This window comes from Orcinus orca, chromosome 16, assembly GCF_937001465.1.
Source record: "Orcinus orca chromosome 16, mOrcOrc1.1, whole genome shotgun sequence".
Taxonomy (NCBI): domain Eukaryota; kingdom Metazoa; phylum Chordata; class Mammalia; order Artiodactyla; family Delphinidae; genus Orcinus; species Orcinus orca.
The window spans coordinates 27,248,626-27,274,320 of record NC_064574.1 but is presented as its reverse complement, the minus strand read 5'-3'; the positions used below and the strand labels follow the sequence as shown (position 1 = coordinate 27,274,320).

Here is a 25,695-nt window from a genome sequence, read left to right as displayed (position 1 = left end):
AAGGAAGAGGAGGGTGACCTGGGATGCTCTCCCCTCCCCTCCCCCTCTCCATTCCCTGGAGGGCTGCCCGCATCCGGTCACAGCCCAGGCGGGGTGGGGGAAGGGCGGGGGCGGGGGCGGCGCCGAGGGGAATGAATAATTGAAGTGTAGGGGAGGAGAAAGAAGAAGAGGAGGAAGAGGAGGAGGCGGGAGCCGCCCGCACAGGGTCCTTCCCACTCCGCACCCCACCCCCCTCCGCCGCCCGGAAGTCGCTCCCCGCCTCCTGCTCCGCCAACATGGCCGCGAAGTCGGATGGAGCGGTGGCCGCGGCCGGCCCGGGGCCGGAGGGGGCGGCCGGAGGAGCTCGGGGCGGTGCGGGTGGGCGCGGGGAGGCGGCGGCGGCAGCCGGGGACCCCGGGGTAACCGGGGCGGGAGGCCCGGGGCCGCGCTACGAGCTGCGGGACTGCTGCTGGGTGCTGTGCGCGCTGCTCGTGTTCTTCTCCGACGGCGCCACGGACCTGTGGCTGGCGGCCTCCTACTACCTGCAGGGTCACCGCACCTACTTCGGCCTCACGTTGCTGTTTGTGATCCTGCCCTCGCTTGTCGTACAACTGCTCAGCTTCCGCTGGTTCGTCTACGACTACACGGAGACCGCTGGGGCCCCGGGACCCGCAATCAGCACCAAGGACAGCGGCACCGGCGGACCGGTCATCAGCACCAAGGACAGCGCCGTCACCTTCCGTACCAAAGAAGGCAGCCCCGATCTGGGCCCCAGACCTGAGCCCTCCTCGGCCAGCGCCTACCGCCGCCGCTGCCGCCGCCTCTGCGTCTGGCTACTGCAGACCCTCGTCCACCTCCTGCAACTCGGCCAGGTCTGGAGGTAGGAGAAGCTCAGGTGGAGAGAACTGAGTTGGAGGAGTGGGAGGTGGTAAGGGGCTGCCTGCCGCCCCAGCCTTTCTCTGATCCTCCACGCCCGCTCCTGTCCTGACCCCCGCCCCGCCCCACCCTATTGCAGCTCTGATTCCTCCTCTGCCAGCTCCTCCCTGACCTCTGCCCTCTAACTCTGATCAACCTCTGTACCATCCTCTAGGATCTGGCTATTGAGGGAAGAGGGAATGGGGCAAGAAGAAAGAGAAAGAGATCCTCAGGGGTGTGTGAATGAGGAGGGCCCAGGGCCGATGGAGAAGAATGTGAAGGTTGGAACAGGGCCCCAGGGCTCCATCCAGCCCTGTCCCACTCCTCTCTGCCTGAGTGCTGAGCCTGAGCCTGGGCTTAGGAAAGATCTCAGAAGTCCCTCTCTGCTCTCAAAGATTCTCAGTTCGGAATTGCAGTCCATTCCCAACCTCCCAGGAGAAACAGAATTCGAGGCAGCTAAATGAATATCCCGCCAAACTTTTTGGACTTTTAGGAAAGGTTGTGGTGGACCTAGCTAAGAAGGTGTCTAGCTCCTCTGCCTCCTAGGACTTCCCCAGTGTCTCTGCAGCGCCCCCCCGCCCCCCGAAACAGAGCCATGGGGATATGGGATCTTGAATCTGAGATTAGATAACCACTATCTGTCCTTTCATCTCAGGACAGTAAGACAAAACTGAAGCTTTGTACAAGCCGCCCAATTCTAGGCTTCTTCCTCTGCCAGGACTGAGGGTGGCTGCTGAGCTGAGTTAACTGGAGACGGGGAATTCTGAACCTAGGGTTCCCCTTGAGTCTGTATTGCTCTAGTAGCTTAGGCTCTACTGTGCACTGACAGAATGAACTTGTCTGCTATTTGATCTTACACAAACCTCTCCTCCCTCCAAGCCTCAGTTTCCTCACCTGTGAAGAGAGGGCGATTCCCTACTCTTCTCATCTCATTGATCTACATTACATTTTCTTACCTCTTGGAATGGTCAGGTGAGAGAGGGTCTTTGTAAAGGCCCTGCAGACTGTAACATATTTTAGGAATGCAATAGATTATCATGATTATCACACCTGTGGGGAAAACATGGAAAAAGTCAAAGTCACTGTGGAGTAAAGGGTGATTATTGCTGTTGTTATATTTATTCTGCTACTTGTTAACACATTCTGCTTAACTCAGAAGATGCAGTTCTGAGCTGAGGGTTGGAAAGAGGACTCCCAGGGTTTGTCCCAGCTGCTCATTTGCTGTGTCACCCTTGTTGTGTTGCCAAATCTCTCTCTGACTTGCTTTCCCCATATGTGCCTTGCCTAGATGATGTATATATTCCATTTAGCTTACCCTGGGGGAAAAGGTGGGAGGAGCTCTATCCACACAAAGTGGTGTTATTATTATTAGCTTGACACAAAAAATATTCATGTCTACATCCAGGAACTAATCTGCATTTATCATTCTGTGCCCGAGTGGACAGATGGTGAAAGATATTTTTAGATTCTGAAATGGTAACTTCCTATTCTTGGTAACCAAAGCTTCATCCCCCTTTCCCTTCAGCCTAAAATGGGCCAACTGCCCCTTGACTCACTGGCTACCTCAAAACCCCCTTCTCCCATTTTCAGAATCTACTTACAAGAAATGCATACTTCTTTCTTGAACATAAACTGAATTTCCCTCAAACAGAGCAAAAAATGACCATGGGGTGGAGGTGGGGGTCTCAGGGGAGTGGCTGCAGGTGGCTGAGGGTCCATTGAACTCCATGGTTTCTTAGATAAAAGGGCTAGCGATTTCTACTCTACCCTATTCGTAAAATGAGGGGCTTGGGATGAGATGATTTTGCAGGGATGACAAATTAATGGCTCTTAGATTGAACTTGGCCTACAGAAGTGTTTTGTCTGGCTTGCATAGTATTTCAAAAATCCAAAATCCTAGCTCCTCTTGAAAAAAAAATGCATCTAGCAATATCAGGCCTGGAACAATTTAGACAGGGTATATGCGCTTCAGTTTGTCCGGTTCCATTCTCTTGGATCACATCTGGACTCTTTCACTTAGGCCTTAGGGGCATGAGAGCCCTAATTTACAGTTCTGTAACAATTGTTTCATTAAGCCTTCACTTTGTGCCAGACTACTGATTGCCTTTTTACCTGCTTCATCTCCTGTATCCCTCCTAATAATCCTGCAATGTGGTTGTATTATCATTCCTGCTTAACAGATGAGGGAATGGAGGCTCAGAAAAGGGACATCCTTGCCCAAGGTCACATGGCTAGGGAGTAAAAGCACTGGGACTCAAGACTCTCTGCCTTCAAAGCCCAAGTTCAATTTATCTCCCCTGCAATTCTGCCACTAAAGTGTCCTCCAAGCTCAAAGAATTATGAGTCTGAGATACCAAGATTCCAGGATGATAGAAAGTCAGGGCTTCTGCTGGACTGAGATAAGAATGGGAAAGGAGGGGGAGGGAGTTGAACTATGTGGATAAGGATGGGGGAGACTGTGTATATTGTCAGGAAAGTGCTGGATTGGGGGTAGGGCGGGATCAGGAGACTTCATCCAGGTTTGTAACTAGCTGGCTAGGTGACTTTGGGCAAGGCTCTTCCCACCTCTGGGCCTCCGTTTCCCTGTATGTAAAATGAGAATAATAGATTTGATGGCCTTAAGAGCCTTCCCTTTTCTGGAAGTCTGACTCTGGGTCTATATCAGAGCTAAACCTCTGGGCCCCTGTCCCAAAAGCTTTGGATTCAAAAATGGCTGAGAGTCTGGCTAAATGGAGAGAGATCCAGACGAGAAGCCACCAGAGTTGGTATTCCTAGAAACTAAGCAATGTGGTAAGCAAACATGAGGTTCCCACAAAGAACAGGCTCACTGTCCAGCGGGACTTGGTGCAGATGTTCTGAGGGCTGGACCCCAGGGTAATGAGGAAGGAGATGTGTGTGTGAGACCTGCATGATCAAAGCTGAGGGACTGGCCATTCACTCACATGCTGATTCCACGCCCCCAAATCTGAATAAATTAATTTGAATCATAAAGATATCTTTCAACTCCTTATGCTTGCACAATGTTGAATCAAAACCTTGAATACTTTGAGGAGCTAGTAACACAGACTGTGTCAGTACATGGGTGTCAGACAAGGGGACAGTATGGGGCAAGCAGTGTCCTAGAGAAGCTGAAGCTACCGCCCAGCTCCAGCTGATGGTGCCACAAGAAATCATGGACCAGGTGTTGTCAAGTCTTGATTTCTCAAGAGAAATGGGAAATTGGGATTTTTTTTTGGTGAATTCTGCCAGTATTCAACTACTAATTAAGGTTTTTAAAAATAGTGTCAACCACAGGAAACATATGGGGGCCCATCCTCTTTGTAACCTCTGGCCAGCTCCTTACAATTGATTTAGGTCCTTTCTTCTTCTGTTCCCAAACAAGCCTGCAAGATGCATGTTATTATTTTAATCACAAAATGGGGCTCTGAGGAGGGAGAGCAAGGGAAGGAATTCACAGACACTATGCACCCTCCATGTCCCAGCAGGCCCCACAAGAGGTGCTCTAGGCATGTGATCTTGTTTTGCCCCAAAACCTTCCCTCTGGTGACAGTTGATATACCCATTTATCAGACAAGAAAGTGAGGCTTGGAAAAGTCAAGTAACTTGCCGAAGGTCACCCACTGAGCAAGTGGGGGAGAGGTGAGGTGTCAACCCACCTTTGCCTAATTCCCAAGCTCAGGCTCTATCCCTGATACCACCACACTGGCCGCATTAGAGGATCCCAGAGCGATGGCCCGGTACAGAGACAGATTGATCCCTGAGAGAACACACAGATCCTCTGGTCAGACATGACGCTGGCTGGGGGCTGGACACCAACCTGTGTTTTCATGCCTTCTGCCCAGCTCCCACCCCCATCCCTCTGAGCTGTTAAGCCACTCAGCGCTGCTAAGCCAATTAAAGTCCTAACCCTGTCCACTCCGACCCTGTGGGCAGGAGAGTAGTAAGCCATGAATTCTGCTTTCCCTAATCTTAAACTCACTGGGCCCCAGCTTTGCCCAGATAAGCATGGTTTGTTAAGCCAATTAGTGGAATTAATCTGCCGTGGGATTCCTCCCAGGCTGTCAGGATCCGGGGACCCCAAAATGGGAGGGAGGGGAAGGAAAGAGGCAAACTGGACTTTGAAGGCCCTCCCTCTACCACACTCTCTATGTCTAGGCCCCAGCACTGCTCCCTCTGCCTCCTCACAAGCCCTGCACTCCAGAGACGTTCAGAAATGAATTAGTGACCTACCTGGTATGAAAGTCAGTCTCTGGGGCTCCTCTCTGGGAAGCTCTGTTCTTTGCGTGATGGTTAAGAACATGAACTCTGGATTCAAATGTCCTCAGTTCAAATCCTGACCACACCACTTTATATGTGCGATCCTGACAGGTCACATAATCTCTCTGTGCCTGAGTCTCATCCTTTATAAACTAGAGACCATACGGTATCACCTCTTGGTTTGTTTCAAGGTTTCAAGAGATAATATACCAAGGTTTTAGCAAAGGGCTGGCCATCATTAAGTACTCAGAACCCCTGGCAATGGTTAGGACCATCAGCCTGGGCTTTGTTCCCTGTAGAAAGAGGTTTGTTCACTGAGCGGGTGGCCTGTGAGTGGGCAGGAGGGCAAGAGGGCCTTGAAGGACCCTGAAGCCATAGGGACACGGCAGCTGTGCATTTAATCTGTAGTCATTCATTCCACAAATATATGGAGCACCTGCTGTGTACCAGGCACTGCGCTAAGTGCTGGAAATACAGTGGTGAACAAGGCAGAGTCCCGGCCCTCTTGGAGCTCAAGAGTCTAGTGGGGGGCTTCCCTGGTGGCGCAGTGGTTGAGAGTCTGCCTGCCGATGCAGGGGACACGGGTTCGTGCCCCGGTCCGGGAAGATCCCACATGCCGCGGAGCGGCTGGGCCCGTGAGCCATGGCCGCTGAGCCTGTGCGTCCGGAGCCTGTGCTCCGTCACGGGAGAGGCCACAACAGTGAGAGGCCCGCGTACCGCAAAAAAAAAAAAAAAAAAAAAAAAAAAAGTCTAGTGGGGGAAACCAATAAACAAACAAATTAAAATATATATTACCTAATCTAAAATATAAATATAATATAAATATAATACATAATATAAAATATAGTGAGTTAGATAGTGGTAAGAACTATGGAAAAAGTGAAAAGGAGGAGGGTGTGGCCTTCAAGATGAGGTGGTCAGGGCAGCCTCTGTGAGGGGTGGGCATGTGGGCAGAGGGCTGAACAGGGTGCGGGCAAGCTGTGTGGATGTCTTGGGAAGGGCGTTCCGGGCACAGGGAAGGAGCAGAGCAGGGAGAAGGCCCTGTGGCAAAGCAGGGAGCTGGGGGGAGATTGTAGGAGACGATGGTGGACAGGGTGGCTGGGGGTGGATGACGCAGGGCCCCAAAGGCCGGGGGGGAGGATTGGGGCTTTCACTCTGCATGAAGTGGGGAGCCCAAGAAGATTCGAGCAGAGTAGGAACAGGGTCTAGACTTATGCTTTACAATGCGCAGCCTGGCTGCTGGATGAAAAATGGACTGGAGGGAAGCCAGGGTAAGCCTGGAGACCCACGAAGAGATCCACCCGCGATGATCCAGGTGAGAGAAGATGGAGGCTGGACCAGGGCAGTAGCAGAGGGGGCGGGGTCTGTTTTAGGCATAGCAGGCAGGATATCTTTCCTTCTTTGGTCAATTTCCCCACTGGGGCCAGACAGTTAATGGTTAAGAACTCATACTCTGGAATCAGCCTTATCCTGTGTCTGCCACTTTCTGTGATTTGGGGCAAATGGCATAACGTGTCTGTGCCTTAATTTTCTCATCTGCAAATTGGACATTCTTACTGATAGTATGTGTCACATGTGGCTTGGAGGAGTAGTAAATTAAAGAATGTATGTGTAGTGTTTAGCACGGTGCCTGGAACACAGGAAGTGCTCAATTCTCAGTAGCCATTACTAGTTGTACAGTAATAATACAAGTATATAAGTAATACATAAAACAGGTCAGGAGTTGGATTCCATAGTGGTTTTCAAACTGTGTTTCACCTCTTACCATCATTTCAACCTGAGTATCTCAAAGTTTCTCTCTCTTGATATGATGGTCACGTGCCTAAGATTTTGTTTTGACAGTCCTACAGCTGAAACATGTTTACAACCCCCTGAACTCGGTGACTATCCACAAGGTCCCTCCCTGCTCTGACCTTGCAGGCTTGTTCCAGTCTAGCCTCACCACCCACCTCCTGGGAGACCCCTCTCTAGGACGCTCTCCACCCGGCCGCCCTCCTCTCCCTGCCCAGCTGGCAGCAACAGGCCATTAGAGCAGCTCCTAACAGACACAGCGGCGGCAGTTGGGCCCAGCGTCCCCTGTTTGATCTATAAAGACCACACAGGAGAAACCCTGGGGGAGGAGGGAGGGCTGCCAGGAAATGGCTTTGAACCCCTGGCAGCTGGGGTGAAGGTCCCCAGGGAGAGGAAGGAAGATGGGTTGGGATCTTCTCTGGCCTCTCCATGCACCACTCTGCCTTTGTTAGGGCCTCGGAATTCCTCCTCTGGGAAATCCTATCAGCCTCCGGTCTCCCCCCAGCCCACTCCTCCCCATATTCTGTCTCCATCTGCGGCCAGAATGGTAGTTCTAAAGCTCAGAGCTGACCCTGCCACTCTGTAGCCAGAGGGCCAGCCCTGGCTCCCCTCTGCCCCTTGAGCGAGTCTTAATGCTATAGCCTGGTGTCAAGCCCCAACCTCCCACCCTTTCATCTCCTCACTGCTCTACGCTCCCCCCCAAATAAGTCACATGCTCCTTTTCTTCATGCCTCTAAGCAGCTGCCTGCAGTCCTTCCTTCAGCAACACCCCGCCCCATCCTCCTCCCAGTGAAACTCTGTACATCCCTCAAGACCAAGCTCAAATGCAACCCCTTCTGAGACGCTTGCCCTGAACAAACTCAACATGTGCCACCCTCTGCCCCTCAGACCCCACCTCCCATTTCCTCAGTCAGGCTAGTTGTTGCCATTTTCATCTAAAATGAAAACTGCTTGGTTGTTTTGTCTGTTTAAAAAGGAGCTGTATGCTCTTGTTGAAACCTCAGGCAGCGCAGGAAAGGTGCAAAGGAGACTCCTCTCCACTTATTATCTCTGGGGGTGCAGAAGTGGGGTTAGGGGAGATTTTCCCTTACTAATTAGATATTTCTTATATCACTTGATGATTTTACTCTGATTTTTAATTAACCAAGAAATACATTTTACCTGCATACATTTTAAAAACATGTATACCTGCTTTCAAAGAGTCAGATACTACTAAAAATTATAGTCACCATTTATAGAGACATAGATTAGGTCATTCCTCTTCAATCCTGTCAGGTAGGGAGTGTAATAATGAATAATAATAAGGACTGTGGAGCCCAAACTCTGACTCTGCCACTGAGGAGCTATGTGACTTTGGGCAAGTCACTTAACCTCTCTGGGCCTCAGTTTCCTCATCTGTGAAATGGGATAACACCCCTATACAAATGGCCATTATGAAGGCTTATTGAATTAATATATGGAACATGCTTTGCACAGTATTCAACACATCATAAGTCCTCAAGTAGTGTTAGCTAGCATTATTGGCCCGTGTTTCAGATGTGGAAATTGACACACAGAGAGGTAACAGCCTCCTAATACATAAGTAGCAAAGCCAGTGTCTGAAGCCATGCAGTCAGGCTCTCAAGCCCACATGTGTAACTACCAAGAGATACTACCTTTTGCTAGTTAAGTGTATTCTTACAAAACAAACAATCATGTATTGCTTTGGGAAGAGGGAAAATCAGAAAAGTATTTTTTAAATTTTATTTTAATATAAAGTACCCACTATTGACATTCTGGGTTCTTCCTCTCCGACTTTCCCCCCATGCACAATTACTCATTCCTCCTCAGCCCCACAGTCCTGATCAGATTCTGTTGTGATCCTTGCCCATCTGGCTGGTTTTCCTACCAGATTAAAAGCGCCTGGGGAGTTGAGGCCTTGTTCGTCCTTCTTTCTGTCCTCCACCATGACTGGCTCCGAGCTGACACTCTGTTGCTATTGGTGGCCTTGTACCCAGCGAGCTTTGGTGAGGTCCATAGTAGGGTCTTAGAACACAAATTCTGTTGAAGCAGGGTTTGCATCTGTGGCTGATGTGGGGGGCGCTAAGGCAGCGTGGGAGCCCCTTGCTGTGTGGACACAGCACTGAGGTCTGCTTAGGCCTTCATCCGCAGCCTTCCAAACTGTCAATGAACAAATGCAGGCTAAGGGCAATACATATGTATTTGCACAAGATGTAGTAGAAGCAACCCCGGGGCTGAGTTCCCAGGAGGATGCACGTGTGTCTGACAGGAGATGAAGTTCCTCGTATGCAGTAAGTGCTCAATAAACGTTCACGTGAACTGAATAGAATCTTTAAAATCAGAACCTTTTTTCCTCCACTGTTAGTAATGTAACTTTATTTAAATTTTTTATTTTATATTGGAGTATAGTTGATTAACAATGTTGTGTTAGTTTCAGGTGTACAGCAAAGTGATTCAGTTATACATATATGTGTATCTATTCTTTTTCAAATTCTTTTCCCATTTAGGTTATTACAGAATATTGAGCAGAGTTCCCAGTGCTATACAGTAGGTCCTTGTTGGTTATCTATTTTAAATATAGCAGTGTGTACCTGTCAAACCCAAACTCCCAATCTATCCCTTCTCCCACCCTTGCCCCCTGGTAGCCATAAGTCTGTTCTCTAAGTCTGTGAGTCTGTTTCTGAAATCAGAATCTTGAGAAAGACATTTCTCTGCCTGGGATTCGGTTATCCCATCTGTAAAGTCCAGGTGGGGGCTTGGGAATCCTGGATGAGTTTTCCCAGGACTTGGACAAGACAGCAGAGTAGCTGAGAGCTTGGGGCACTGGTACAGCCCATGGCGCCATGGCTTCCTCACTGTGTGACCTTGGGCAAGTTGCTCCACCAGCTGGAGCTCTAGTCGCATTGTGAAATGGGGTGATAGTATTCACCCCTTAAGTTTCTTGTAAAGATGTCTTGAGATAATGTAAATGAATAGGGTCTTCACATATTATATGCTCAGAAAATATTTACTACCAGTTATTATTGGCCCAAGTAGTAGCCCATCCTACTTGCTTCATAATAAGATAGGGGGTGGGAGAAGGGCATCAAGGGTCCTAACGCTCACTACCCCTCACCCACAGATCCCCCCTTCAAGGAAGGAGACTTATTCTGTGACTCCAGAGACAGTGTGAGGATAGGTGACAACCCAAAGTTAAAGGGAGGCAGAAGCTGTGCAATAAGAAGAAAGATCTCCCTGGGTTGCCCCGAGGGTGTGAACTCCACATCACCAGACATGCCTGCAGACAAAAGTGACTGACTTTGGCAGGGAAGCAGTAGCAGAGCCTCCTGCCTTCAGTTTGGAGGATAAACCAGTCATCTCTAAAGCCCCTCACAGTTTTAAGAGTCTGTGGATCTAACTTGGGTGCTGTGTGATGCTTATCTGCTGGACCACAGGTTGCAAATCAGTGGCCCAAGGGCAAATCCAGCCTGAGGATGTGTTCGTTTGTCCCATACAGTATTTTTTCCCCTACTATTTAATGAAACTTTTTATTATGGAAAGATTTTAAATATATAAAAGCAGAGGGAACAGGATAATGATTGCTCTGTGTACCACCATCCTGCTCCAGGAATGATCATCTCCTGGCCAGCCTTGTTTTATTTAGGCCAGCACCATCCGAAAGAACTTTCTGCAGTGATGGAAATATATATGTATATAGGAAACGCACTGTCCTATACAGTAGCTACTAGCCACACATGACTATTGAGCATTGGAAATGTATAATTGAGCAACTGTATTTTAAATTTCATTTAATTTTAACTAATTTAAATTTAAAGAACCATATGTGGCTAGTGTAGGACACGTAGGTGTTGGAGAGTATAGGTCTGGACCCCACCCCATTTCTTGCCCTTCCATGTTATTTTGAAGCAAGTCTCAGATGTCATATCATTGCACCCATAACTATTTCAGTACATCTCTAAAAAGATAGACTTTTAAAAAATATAACTGAAGTATGTAATACTGTTATCAAACCTAAAAAAGGAATAATAATTTCTTTTAAATTCATATGGTATTTTTAAAATTAGTTGCCAACATTTCCAAATTGAAGTTTTTGGGTTTTATTGTTTTGTTTTGTTTTTTGCACAAATATCCTAATTTCCAGCTCTTCTTCCTTTTTTTTTTTTTTTTTTTTTGCGGTACACGGAACTCTCACTGTTGTGGCCTCTCCCGCTGCGGAGCACAGGCTCCGGACCCACAGGCTCAGCGGTCACGGCTCACGGGCCCAGCCGTTACGCAGCATGTGGGATCTTCCCGGACCGGGGCACAAACCGTGTCCCCTGCATCGGCAGGCGGACTCTCAACCACTGCGCCACCAGGGAAGCCCTCCAGCTCTTCTTGAAAAATTGAAATTCCAGCCATACTGGGCTCACATTCTCCCATGGCAGCAATCAGCTGGAGCTGAGGGACAGCTACCTTTCTAGACACCCTTCTTTCATTTCCCAGAGTCCCTCATAATATCAGCTCGGCTCCTCTACCATCTAGGATCTCATAGATCAGAGACAAAGAGAAGTGGTGCTTTCTCCCTGCCTCGATCTTCAAGTACCTTCAGATACCACCAGGAGACCAGGATCTAACTCCTTCTCCCTCACAGGCTCATGCCATCCCAATGTCACACAGGGATATCAGGAAAAGAGGAAAGGGGGGATCAAAGAGGCTTGGACTAGAGTATGAAGTCCTGGCTTTGAGTCTCTGCTCTGCACCCATTTCACAGATGCGGCAAGTGAAGCCCAGAGAGGGAAGGAGATCTGGCTGCACTCATACAGTGAAGAACATAAGAGGCAGGAACCTGGTCCCAAATGCTTTGCTGGAGAGGAGCTGCCTGCTTCCCTGTTGGGCAAAGAGAGGCACACTGTCTGGGAGCTGACTGCAGTGGGCGGGTTGGGAGAGGGTCTCAGCTTTACAGCCAGAGCCTAAAATTAGTGGCAGGGAGATGTTTGGCCTTAGCCCAGCAAAAAAAAAGTGCTGTGACTCTGGAGGGGGCTGCTGAGGAGGAAGGAGACAGCCCAGCTCCCAGCACCATATGAAATGGGAGCCAAACGTGTAAAATCGCATCCTTTACTGACATTTATGACTCATTAGGCTGCCAATTCCAGGAAGGTCCCATTTTGCATCCTTGCAGGAGTGCTCAGCATTGAGGAGTGGATAGATGGGGAGCGGGCCTCAAGGCCGTTCCCCCCTGGAGCTTCCTTGGCCACATTTCAGGTGAGGAATCTGTATAATTGGAGGCCCAATGTTTTGCAGGGAACTCACAGACTGCATCTAGGTCCTCAGCTTGATCCATGACTGTGGTGAAATGAAGGAGTCCACCATTCCTAAGCTGAGATGCAATTCCAATGCTTCTGGCTACTGATCTTGGGCAAGTCACTTCTCCAAATGCCTGCTAAATGTCTCTGGGGTCCATCCCTTCTGTCTGGGCCCTCCTCACCTCTCACCTCTCACCTGGTCTCCCAACCTCCACCCTTGCCTCCGTCCAATCTGTTCCTTACAGCCAGGGTACTCCCTCTAAAATGCAGAAGTGCTATCCAACACAATCTTCACTCTTCAGATAAAGACCAAATGCTTCACCATGGTCCCCCTCATCCCTTGCTTTCTCACCTCCTTTTCTGGAGCTATAGCCATTCTGACCACTTACTGTTCCCGCCTAACTCAGGACCTGTGCCCATGTTGTTCCTCTACCGGAAACTCCCTTCCCTCCCTTCACCTGGTTAACTCCTGTGCCTGCTTCAGATCATGCCTCAGTAGCCACCTCCTTCAGAAAGCCTTCCCTGACTGCCACGCCCTTCCCAAGCTGGGCGCTTCTCCCATAGAATTGCCTTCCTCAGCACTGGAGCACAGAAGCCTGTTGGAACATGTCTGCAGCCCAAGAATGTCTGTCGTTTCAAGTCTACAGGACGATTTCATTAATGTCCAGGTTCCCCGCTAGACAGTGCCAGATGGACTGGGTCTGTCTTGCTCACCATCGTGTCCACCAGCATTTTAGCACAGCTCCTGGCACACAGTAGGTACTCAAAAATGCTGGGTGGGGCTTCCCTGGTGGCGCAGTGGTTGAGAGTCCGCCTGCCGATGCAGGGGACATGGGTTCGTGCCCCGGTCTGGGAAGATCCCACATGCCGCGGAGCGGCTGGGCCCGTGAGCCATGGCCGCTGAGCCTGCGCGTCCAGAGCCTGTGCTCTGCAACGGGAGAGGCCACAACAGTGAGAGGCCCGCGTACCACAAAAAAAAAAAAAAAAAAAAAAAAAAACTGCTAGGTGAATAAACGTCAAGTGAACCTCCTCTTTTCTGAGACTCAGTTTCCTCATCTGGAAAGTGGGGGTCATGCCCACGAAACCTCACAGGGCTGCAGTGAGGATTTTGGCAAAGTGCCCACAGAAGGCCTTTGATGAGTGGTAGTTATTTTCTGGAGGAGGGCGAAGACCCCAAATAAGGCCCTGCCCTGTGAACTTGTCCTGAAGGGACTTCTCTGACCCTCTGTCTCCTGAGGATGGATTCAGTGAGCACCAGGGAAAGTCAGGCGAGGAGTAGGTCTCAGCCCCGCTAGAAACTAAACTGGAAACTACAAGACCTCCTCTCCCTGCTGGAGCCTCTGAGTCTGTCAGCTTCTTAAAACCTCGTATTGGTTGAATACCCTGCGCTGCGCTGGGCATTTTATACAAATCACCACTTTCTGACTTTATAGCTATCCCATAAGGTGGGCATTGAGCTGAAGGGTTCAGAGAGGGAAGCAACTTGCCTAAAACTATACAGACAGTAAATGATGGCATCAGGATCTGAACCCGGGTCTCCCTGCCTCTCAAGGCTGATTCTTTCCCTCTGTACTTGACAGCCTTCACTTGGGGGCTTATAAAATACATTCACACTCATTCATTCACTCATTCAAGAAACAAATATATATTGAACATTAACTATGTGCCAGGCACTAGGGGCATAGCAGAGAAGAGGACAAACATGGTCCCCACACTCGTGGAGAGACAGACAAGAAATATGTAAGCAAGTAAGTTAGATCATCTCTGGTTGTGATATGTGTTATTCAGAAAATAGGGTAACTTGACAGAAAGTGGCAAGAGGGGTGGGTAGAATTGCTTTGGAAGGCAGGGGGCGGATCTGGGAAGGCCTCTCTGAGGAGGTGACACTGAGCTGAGGTGGAAAGAATAAGAATTTGCCACGTGTTGGTAAAGCCCTTTCCAGGCAGAGGCCCTGAGGCTGGAAAGAGCTTGGGGTGTCCAGGAAGAAGCAAGACCAGTGTAGCTGGAGATGTGGGAGAGGGGGACGGCGGAGGGAAATGAAGTCCTAGAGGCAGACAGAGGCTGGATCGCACCAGGCCCCATAGGTCATGGTGAGGATTTTATTCTAAGGACAGTAGAGAGTGACATGACCTGACCTAGGATTTTACAGGACCCCTCAGGCTGCTGTGTGAAGAATAGGGTCTATGAGGGCAAGGATGGAGGGAAGGAGATCAAGGTAGATGGAGGCCGCCGCTGCTTCAGGTTGGGTGGCTTGGACCAGAGTGATGACACCGGGGCGGGGAGAAGTACTTGGGTTTAGGAGACAGCTGTCGGGCCTTGATGTTATCAGGATGGGATGTGTGGGGACTTGCACCTGATGAAGACTCCTTGGGGTAGGCAAGCATCAAGTTCCTTGGAACTATTTTGTAGGAGAACTAAAGCCCACAGAGGAATTGGACTTTCCCAGAAAGTCCAGTGGAGGTCTTGAGCCTGGGTTTCCTGACACTCCAACTACTATTGTCACCCCTTCCCCAGTTTTCTCTAAACCCACATAATTCCAAGCAAAGCTTTTAGGTCCAGCCCTGTCCGACACGGGTCCTCCCGGGCAGCCCTCTGAATACCTTCCAGGCAACTGAAGCACCTTCTCTGATGCCGGGGCCCATGGAGAGCCAAGTCTGAGTCCTAGGTCTGGCAGTAACTTGCTGTGTGACTTTATACAAGTCCCAGTCCCTTTCTGGGTCTCAGTTTCTTCATCTGTAAAATAAGGATAATAATAGTACCCACCTCAAAGATTTGCTGTGATGAATGCACAGTATGTATAGAAAGGCTTAGCACGGCCTATCATACAGTTGGTGCTCAGTAAGCGTGAGCTATTCTCATTATTTTTGCCTGCACGCTATCCCCCTACAGACTTACGGAGCAGTTGTGGGCCCAGTTGGTACAGTGTTCCTGCTGCTTTCCATCAGCCCAGCCTGGTTACCCTCCAGAGCCTGCAAGCCTGGCCCACAATGGAGACAAGAGAGCTGGCCATGGTGCCGTTTCTGGATGGGGTGGGAGCGGGGGAGCCGCTGGAAGCTGCTGTGTTTTTGGCCCAAAGCTGTGAGGGGGAGTGGAGAGGGACGAGAACACACACTCGGAAACGCTGAGATCGACAGATGGAAGAGCCGAGGATGTGAGAGACGCAGACAGACAGAGAGAGCCCCAGAGTGGGGAGACAGGGAGCAGGCAGGGGAGGGCGGCCGGAAAACTGGCAGAGTCACGCGAGCCATGAGCTGAGCAACAGACCAGCAGATGGACCAAGCCGCCAAGGGACTGAAAGACGGACAGACCAACAGGCAGTATCCAGGAGACAGCCAGAAAGACAGACAGAAAAGCAGACCTGGTATCCGAGGGGACAGACAGGCTATCCTGACATCCAAGGGACAGACAGACTTACGTTCCTGGCCTCTAAGAGCAGACAGACAGGCTGATGTGGGACCCCAGGGTCAAGCTGACTAACAGAGAGACACAGTATCTGAGAGACGATGTGATCTATAGTCCAAGGACAGACAGGAGGACTGACCCAGGGTCCCAGGGTGACCCTGACTGACAAATAGATTGACTGACTGACAGTAACGGAGGAACAGATAAATAAATAGGCTGACCCTGCATTCAAGGGACAGACACAACAACAAGCTGACCTGAGCCAGAGACAGAGACAGACAATGACCGAGGATCTGAGGACACACAAAAGACGGGTCCACCTTCTGCACGGGGACTGAGGCCAAGGCCAGCAACCCTGACTGGTACCGGAGACTCAGGGCAACCCAGGAACAGAGAACAGGAGAGAGACAGGGTGACCCAGAAACTTTCTGGCTTCTTAGGGATGTGGGATCCCCTCATCCTTCTCTCTTCTGCCTGTTAGAAAGGAGCCCTCAACGCTGGGAAGTCCCTGGGCCTGGGGAGAAGGGAACGAGCTCTGTTCATCTCCTGCCCAGCCGCCTGCTCGCAGGGCCGGGGGATCCAGGGGAGACAGCCTTTCGGATCCTTGAGTGGAGGGATTTCACATGCTCACTGCTGGCTTCTCTCTTCTCTAGGCTTCGTCATTTTGCTCCCCACCCCATCCTCAACGATACACACTTACCACTTCAATTTCCAACTTCCTCCCAGACAGGCTTCTTCTCCGAGCCAAAGATTGGGAGTCAGCAAGTTAGATCCAAAACAGACTTCTGAGCACCTCTGTTTCCTCACCGGTAAAATGGGGGCGGTAGAGCTGTCTGTTAGGTTCTGGCTCGCGCTGGCCTCGGGCAGTTTAAGGCTGGGGGTGTCAGAGCTGGGGAGGCCCAACCAGGCTGTGGAGCATCAGGGAAGGCTTCCTGGAGGAGGAAGGACAGATGTTCTGGCTCTATGCAAACTCAGGCAGAGAAGCCCCAGGGCCTCCAAGGTCAGGAGGGAGACATCTGCAAACACTCATGCACAAATATTCAACAAATATTTATCAAGTGCCTACTACACGTACTGATGCTGGGGACACAGTGGTGACCAAGACAGATGAGGTCCCGACCCTCAGCAAACCACAGTGGTAAAACAGAAAATAGATGTGTAAATTAATAAATAAGATTGTTTCATAGTGTATGTTAAGAACAAAATAAGACAGAGTGATATGAGAGATGAGAGTGATTTAGTGAGAGTGGAGGGGCTGACATAGGATGAGTGGCCTGGGGGGCCTCTCTGAGAAAGTGACGTGGGAGCTGAGGAATCAGCCACAGGAGGATGTGGGGAAGGGGGTGTTTCAGGCAGAGCAAGTAGCAAGTGCAAAGGTCCAGAGTCAGGACCAAGTTGGGCTGGCTTCCAGGAACCTCCAGGGCGCGAATGAAGCAGTGGTTTGAGACGAGTTGAAAGAAGCAGAAAGGGCCAGATGGTTTAGGGCCTGCAAGCCAAGGGGAAATGCTTGGATTTTATTCCAAGTGGGATGGGAGGCCCTTGGAAGATTTTGAGACAGGGAATAATGTGATCTGACATGATTAGTTTTTAAAATATCCCACTGGTTGCCATGTGGAGAATGGACTATGGTGGTGGGGCACAGGAGTGGATGCAGGACTGAGAAAGCAGAAGATGATGGTGGCCTGGACCAGGGTGGTGTCAGTGAATGGACAGACTGGGGTTGTGTTTTGGAGGAGAGTAGAGGCACTGCCCCTGAAGTTGGATTCCTTTCCCTGAGATGAGGTGTTCTCTGTAGGTGGCATCGGTCCCATTTGTGGTGAAAATCAACTTCTTCCAACTTCCTTTCAAGTAGAGTGGAATCAGGTGGGCTTCCTGGAGGAGGTTTTAAGGGCACCTGCTAGTACGTCAACTTTCAATTAAAAGAGAGAGGCTGGATGATCAGAAGGAGCCAGAGGCCTCCACCTAGCATATGCTCACCCTCACTATGTGCACATCCCTCTACAGTTTATAAATGCCCACAACAAGGGGGAAAATGAGGCTCAGAGAGGCAGAGAGATTACCCAAGGCCACACAGCATCCAGGGCACGGGCAAACCCACAAGCCCAGCATATTGCCGTCTTGTCTCCTGATCCTCGCCCCAGTGGCTGTGATGTAGGCAGGAGGGCAAGTGCTGTGCTCCTTTCTAGAGAACGTAAAACTGAGGCCCAGGGAAATTAGGTTGTATGTCCTGGGCAGAGCTGTTTTAAGACTTTTGTGGGCCCCACATCTATCAAGTATATTAAAATGCAGCCATATCAGACATTGAATGTAAATTATATATACCCAGATACAAGCCAAATTGCAGTCGACTGGCTGATATGCTCTGTTTTGCAGACATTTAATTAAACATTTATTAATTTTGATTCTGCAGTTTTTCCCTGTGTTTTAGAGCCAATTTTTTTTCCAGGCTTCAAACATTTTGCTAGGCCCATGAAAACCTCACAGGCCCTTGGCAACGAGCATGTACCACCGGCTGGAAAGGACAGCCACGATTTTTGGACCTGTTGTCAAAAGGGGCAAGGGGCAAAATGAGGCTGAACCGAGGCCCTTTCACCCTCAGACTGCAGCCTGGTCTCTCCACGCTCCCTGCTGACCCCATGTTCTTGGGTCTCAGGAGCCTTCTTTCTTCCCCTCCCCCTTCCTTGCTCTGGCCCAACAGCGCCCTCGGCTGGGTAAGCCCTTTGTCTGCTGTTAGCTGGGGTGTGGGGTGTGGGGTGTGGGGTGTTGGGAGCTGGCACAGGAGGGGACAGGAGTGGGTGGGGAGTTGGGCAAGCAGCCTGTCAGGTGGTGATGGATGCTGGCCGGGCTGGGGCCTTTCTCATGCTGACCCAGGCCGGGAAACAGATGGTCTTCCAGCCTGAGGGAAACTTCCAGGGTGTTGCCCTCCCCCAGCTCCCCAGGCCCCTTCACACTGGACCAGCTGGTCTCTCCTTCCTGTTCAAAGCCGGAGCCTCAGGACTGGGAAAGGGAATGGGAAGGGGGAGATGGAGGCTGGGACAGGTGGTCTGCGTTTTGGGCCCTGAGAAGCTCTGGGGGCCAGCCTGGTCTCTCCCCGAGTCGCCCCCACTTCTGGCATCCCCAGCTCTGCGCTCGACTCCTCCTCTGTGCCCTGCCTTAACTCAGCCCTGTCATTTCAGGCCTGAACTAAACTGGGGACTCACCTGGCCTTCCTCCAAGGCAGCCAGCAGAGTGAGCTTTGTAAGCTACCGAGCTGATCACATCACCCCCGATTCTGGGATAGAATTCAGATTTAGAATAAAATAGGAACTGTTCAGTCCAAAATTTGATGCCCTTCACAATTCTAGCCTTCTAATGCTCCTCCCTAGGACAACCCTCCCCGCCAGGCCTGGCAAAACGCTGGCCGTTCCCCTGAAAAGCCATGTTCTCTCTCTCACGCCTCTACACCTTTGCCTTAGCTGGGCTTCCACCTAAAATGCCTTTCTGCTTCCCGTGTGCCTTCAAATGCCTACCCGTGCTTTAAAACGGAGATCAAGTGTTTCTTCTTCCAGGAAGTCTTCCCTGGAAGACTCCAGGAAGTCTTCCCCAGCTAAAGTTACTGATCCTTCTCTGGGTTTCACAGCATCTTAGAGCATCTATTTCAGCTCTTAGCTTGTCTGTTCTCCCGTGGGACTGTGAGGTACTTAAGGTCACAGGGCCTGGAACATAGCAAGTGGTCAAGATATGCTTGCTATGTGAATGAATGATTCTAGCTGCAGACATCCTTATTTGGGGGGTAGGCAGGGGCCTAGAGAATAGAAGTCACAGGGAGACAAATTTCTGCTCATCAGGAGAAACACAGTTCGGCCCTGGAGCTGCTCGGAAGCCAAAGGCTCTGCCTCAAGAGGTAGCGTCTCCCTGTTCTGAGAAGTGTGTGAGCAGAGGGGTAAATGCACGGGGCTGGGAACTGCTGAAGGGATTCCAGCGCTGGACAGGAGAGTTAGACTGAAGGGCCTCTGCATCTTGAGTCAGCTTCTGAGGGAACAGCCCTCCTTCCCGTCCTGGGGGCCAATCCCGTACTGTTTCACACTGAGGGTGTGTCTACACCACCGATTGGTCCTCAGAAGACCCAGAGATGGGAAGGAGAGGCCTAAATGGTATGTTTCTGGCCATGTTTTGGGGGGAAAGTTTGGGTCCCAGAACATTAGCTCTGAAAGGATCTCCAAAGTCTCCAAGCCCATCCCTCTTGTTGGCAGATAGAGAAGCTGAGGCCCAGAGAGGGCCACACCATTGCTAAGACCAGGATACTCATTTGGGAAACCACTGGGAATTAGCTGAGCACAAATTTCAGGGAGCACTGTGGTTCCTCCCTTGGGCTGGTCACACACAGCTGAATACAGAACATCCTGGAAATGCCAGCACTTCACATCAGGGAATAGACCCCCAGATCCCTGGTTCCCTGATTGTGGATTCAGGCAATAGGGTCATTGAATCTAGTGGGATTTTCTCCCCCAGTTTTGGGGGATATGACTCCTAGAGGAGCCTTCTCTGGTTTCATGAAAAGGGCTTGCCTGTCCTGTGTATCAGAGAATTTGGGGTTTGGGGCTGTTGTACCTGCAACAGCCAGGAGTGGAGCTGCTGGGCAAGGAACCAGGGCAGAGATCTGTGTGGACAGGTCCTTTGTCACCCTAATGGGCACTGCACTTTATAGCTGCAAAGTGCCTCATACATTTAATCCTCACAACCACTTTAGGGGAGATCAACTAGGGCTCAGAGAGGGTCTTGTTCAAAATCACACAGCAAATTAGAAGCAAAGTCAGGAATTGAACTCAGGACTTCCAGATCCCTTCCATACCTCCTACGGGGCTACCAGAGTTCCATTCAGTTAAACAGACTTGGAATCATGCACTCAGTCATGCAGCCAATAGGACTGGCACCTACCGTGTGCTAAGAACTGAGGATATAGCAGTCAGTTATGACCTAGTCATACTCATGGAGTTCACAGCCTGGGGGAGATGGATGCATAACCAGACAGTTACAACCCACTGTGACGAGTGCTGGGTCGGAGGGAAGCCGGGGAGAGGCCCCTACCTCAGGTGGAGGGCGATCAGTAGAGGCTACCCTGAAGAAGTCATATCTAAAAGCTGAGCCTTGGATGAAAAGCAAGAGTTATCCAGGTTTGGGGCTGGGGTGGGGTTGGCGGACAGGGCAAGGTGTTCCAGGCAGAGGGAACAGAAAGTGCAAAAGCTTAGCAGTGAGGGCGAGCAAATCTGTGACGTGTACAAAGCAGCTGGAGCTGTGAAGTTTGTTGGGAGAAGTGACACCAGAGGAAGCAGCTAAGTCGCAAATGCCAGGGGATCTCTGAGCAGCTTCCCTAAGGGGAGAACTGGGCACTCAGACGTGGGGTTGGGGAAAAGGCCAGGAAGCTGGCAACAGAACTGGGGGCTGGCACCAGGACCCTCCCTGAAGGAACCTGTGTATGGGCAAGTCTTTATGGCTTGCAGTGAGAGGCAGTGTCGCCTATTGGTTAGAGTGTGGGTCTGAGACCAGCCCATCTGGGTTTGAATCCTGGTTCCACTGCTTCCTAGCTGTGTGACCTTGGACAAATGACATACCTCTCTGAGCCTCAGTTTTCTCATCTCTAAAATGGGGATAATAATAGGGTTATTGCAAGCTCCAGGTAAGGTGTTCAGAATCCTGCAAAGAAAGCAGGCCCTAACTTGCCATAGCAATAATGATCCTTATAATGCTGTATTCAAGGCTTAATTTGTGTCAGTGCTTTAAGCTAGTGAGCCCAGTGGGAGCAGCCCAACAACAGCCCCGTGAGGCGATCCTTTCAATGAGGCCGTTTCACAGCTGAGGAAACAAGCGCAGTAAGTGACTTGCCCAGGGCAACACCGCGCCCTGGCCCTCTGCACTTGCTGGGTGGCGAGGGTCTGGTTGGGAGGGGGCGAGGGGGATGAGCGCGCGCAACAGCCTGAGCACCACGTCCTCCCGCAGGTACCTGCGCGCCATGTACCTAGGGCTGCAGAGCCGCTGGCGCGGGGAGCGGCTGCGGCGCCACTTCTACTGGAGGATGCTGTTCGAGAGCGCCGACGTGAGCATGCTGCGCCTGCTGGAGACCTTCCTGCGCAGCGCGCCGCAGCTTGTGCTGCAGCTCAGCCTCCTGGTGCACCGCGGCGGCGCGCCCGACCTGCTGCCCGGTGAGCCCCGCCCCTCCGCCTGCCCGCCCCGGGCGCCCCCGCCCCCAGGGCTCACTCGTCTGCAGTATTCTGACGGCCCCACCTGTCCCCCACCCCCACCCCCACCAGCCCCATGCTTAAGGTCCCCTGGGGAGGCCCTGTCCACTCCCCCCACCTTGGCGCACTCACTGTCGGGGTTTGGGAGGCCCTGCCCCTTCTACTCTCTGCATTCTCCAGGCCTCTGGAGACCCCCAGGTCCCCTCCGATGGCCCCCTTACCCTCAGTGTTAGGAGACACCCCACCCCCTTGCTCTTCTCAGGCTCCCTGCGCACTACCCCCTCCCGCCCTCCTCCCTTCCCCATTGCCAGGGCAGACCAGACCTCACTTCTGCCAAGTCCAAAGAGGCTCTTGACCCCATCACCACACCTCAGACCCTCAGGGAAGTCCCCTGCCCCTGCTTTCCCCAGACTGTCCCAATCCCAGCCTGCATCTCCTGGGGACCCCTCTGCCTCACAGACTCTCTGAATCACCACCAGTTTCCAGAGAGCCCTTCCATCCACCCCTCACTGCTCTTCAGCCCCTTGTGGACTCCTCCCAGGCTTCGTCCTGGTCCCCAGGAGCTCACCCCGCCCACCCACCTTGCCGCTTCTCGAACCCTAACAGACCAGGCCAACCCCTTCAGTGTCAGAGAAAAGCCACATTCCCAGTCTCCCTGGGGCTCCCGGTGCCCCTCCCGCCCGACACTGCCCGACACACCCTCAGTGTTTCAGAAGACTCTATCACCATCTCTCAGGTTCCCTGGGCATCCCTCGCCCAGGGTCCTGGGCCCCAGTCGAAACTTCCCACCGGGATTTTCCTCCCATGCCCTCAGCTGTGCTCAGCTTGGATATTCCTTTCCATGCCCCAGCCTCATCCTGGTGGCCTGTAGCTTCTAACAGTCCCTTCTGGCTCCTCCATTCCCTAATCATGACCCCCCTCTTCACCTCCTTTTTCACTCCCAGAGTCCTGGACCCTATTTTCCCAGCCTCCCACCAAGACCCCTGAACCCTAACAGCCCCATACTAGAGACCCCAACCTGACCCTTATGGAGACCAAAATCACCCACTTCCCCTCTCCCTTTATGCTCCCACCCCTGTAGAAGTACCCAACCCTGTCCACTCTCACCCCTGCCTCAGTGTTCTTGAAGACCACCCACCCAGACCCTCTCCACACCCCTCTCGATTTGTAGACCCTTCCCTCACACCTCCTCAGAACCCAGCTCCTGACCCAGACCCCTCCCCCTTTCCTCAGACCCCAACCCGGACCCATCCCTAACCCAGCCCACCCTGCCCCCACCCTGTCTCCGCAGCCCTCTCCACCTCCGCCTCACTCGTGTCCCTGGCCTGGACCCTGGCCTCCTACCAGAAGGTGCTGCGGGACTCACGGGACGACAAGCGGCCGCTGTCCTACAAGGGCGCCGTGGCCCAGGTGCTGTGGCACCTGTTTGCCATCGCGGCCCGCAGTCTGGCCTTCGCGCTCTTCGCCAGCGTTTACAAGCTCTACTTTGGCATTTTCATTGTGGCGCACTGGTGCGTCATGACCTTTTGGGTCATCCAGGGCGAGACGGACTTCTGCATGTCCAAGTGGGAAGAGATCATCTACAACATGGTGGTGGGCATCATCTACATCTTCTGCTGGTTCAACGTCAAGGAGGGCCGCAGCCGCCGCCGCATGACCCTCTACTACTGCATCGTCCTGCTCGAGAACGCCGTGCTCACCGGCTTCTGGTACTCCAGCCGCAACTTCTCCACTGACTTCCACTCACTTATTCTGGTCTGCGTCGTGGCCTCCAGCTTCGCACTGGGCATATTCTTCATGTGTGTCTACTACTGCCTCCTGCACCCTAACGGGCCCCTGCTGGGTCCCCAGATGCCTGGCTGCATCTGCCCTGAGGCCCCAGGGCCCTGTGGCCCACCAGCCGATGCTGTCACAAGTCCCCCAAGGTCCCTGCCCAGGACTACAGGCGCTGAGCGGGATGGGGCCTCCGCGGGAGGCGAGCGTGCGGGGACCCCCACACCACCTGTCTTCCAGGTGCGACCTGGCTTGCCTCCCACGCCTGTGCCCCGCACCTTGCGGACAGAGGGGCCTGTCATTCGGATTGACCTGCCTCGTAAGAAGTACCCTGCCTGGGACGCTCATTTTATCGACCGCCGGCTCCGGAAGACCATTCTGGCGCTGGAATACTCCTCGCCTACGACACCCCGCTTGCAGTACCGGAGCATCGGGATCCCCCAGGAGCTGCTGGAGTATGAGACCTCGGTGTAGGTCACAGTCTCCCTGCAAAAAGGGATGAACTCTGGCTGATCCCACATCGAGCACAGTGTTGAGCCCAAAATTTCAGGGCCACCAGGCTGAGGGGGAGTGGATCTGTTGGTCCAAGGGTAGAGTGGCGCCCACCATGGGGTTATTTCATGGGAGGCAACAGCCTTGTGGAGGCCCCAGGCCTTGGCCCTGTTTTCAGCCCTGTGGCCCATTTCCTAAACTCCCCTGAACCGGGGCCCAGGGAACCAACTGGTGCTACGCTCCTCGGGAGCGGCCCCACTTTCATGGAGGCCTCCGTGTCACAGCTGGTGCTGAGGACCCCACACCCTCTCCCCTGCCTGGAGCTGCCCACCTGTCAACTCTGGTGGGCCCGCCAGAGAAGGGGGTCCATGACCTAGGCCCTGTGCTCCTCAGGGGGCGTGGGGGTGGGCTGCCTCTGGGAAGGATGGAGGAGGCCACGGAAGATGTGGGGTGAGGCGGGAGCATCTGGTGAGCGAGGTTGGTACAGCTCCTGTGGGTCGAGGTCTGGAGCCTGGGCAAGAGGGGAGTTAAAGGAGGGAGTTGGGGTGGGGTGGGAAGTTGGGGTAGGGGGCTGACAGTGCTGGAGGTGGACAGGAGGGAGGACCCTGAGACATTGGAGAGGTACAGGCTGGCAGAAGCATGAAGGGGTGGCAGATTTGGGGGAGGGCAACCTCGATCCGGAGCACAGAGAATGTTCCTCAGGAGACAGCCTTTGTTGTGGGCTCTTGTATGGAGGAGGCTCCAGACACCTCAGGGGAAGTGTTTCAAGGAGCCATTCTTTGTTCTAGGTGAGCATCTAGAACATTTCTTCTAGATGAAGGTCTTGACCGCAGTAGATGAACTGCCTAGGAAGATGCTCTGTCTGGGTTTGATTGTGGATGAGGTTCTCGCACGTTTAGCAGGGAGACTGTTCTAGAGAGACATTCTTTGTTCTGGATTGAGCTCCAGGACACACAGCTGATAAAACATTCTCGGGAGTCACTCTGACCTGGATTCTGTTATAACGAGGTGCAGACGCTGGCACCCTGCTGCTCTGCTGCGGGGAATTCTAGCTCCTGCCGTGGTGGTGGGGAAGAAGGCATCAGAACCCTGTGTGAGTGGAATATTCTAGGAAAGGGTACTCCACTTCTAGACTTCTAGGGTTTATAAGAGTTCTGTGCCCCTGTCCACTTCAGTCCACAGCCACCTTCCCGAGGAGAAACTGTCCTCAGAACTCCTGAGACATTTCAACTGCCAACTGGTTTCCAGCTGGAGAAAATTAGCTCTGGGGACATGACATGAATCTTGGCTCTTAGCCACCTTGCAGATGCAGCTCCCTGGGGCTGCAGCTGTAAAACTGACTTGTTTTGCCTCAGATCTGACAACCCTCCGGGACCCATGGTTCATTCTCATGGTCCAAACATCCCAGGGCATCCTTCGGACCACTCACCCAGTGCCCTTTCTCTCCACCTGGGACAACAAGTCCTGGATAGCATGGGGGGTATGGGAGCTGAGAAGTAGGCAGTTCTGTGGGGTGAGGGGACAGAGCGAAGCTTGGAACCCCTCCCCACAAATTCCTCCCTCCCACATGCCTAGTAAGTTTCGTTCAC

The 25,695-nt window shown here is 52.1% G+C and overlaps 1 protein-coding gene across 1 annotated transcript; it reads left to right on the top strand.

Annotated features, from left to right (window-relative positions):
* Positions 1–81: 81 nt before the first annotated feature.
* Positions 82–24,627, top strand: XKR7 (XK related 7). Its single transcript, XM_004272701.3, has 3 exons — positions 82–859; positions 21,603–21,805; positions 23,133–24,627. The coding sequence occupies exons 1-3, from the start codon at positions 276–278 to the stop codon at positions 24,086–24,088; spliced, it is 1,743 nt and encodes a 580-aa protein (XP_004272749.1). The 5' UTR covers positions 82–275; the 3' UTR covers positions 24,089–24,627.
* Positions 24,628–25,695: the final 1,068 nt, after the last annotated feature.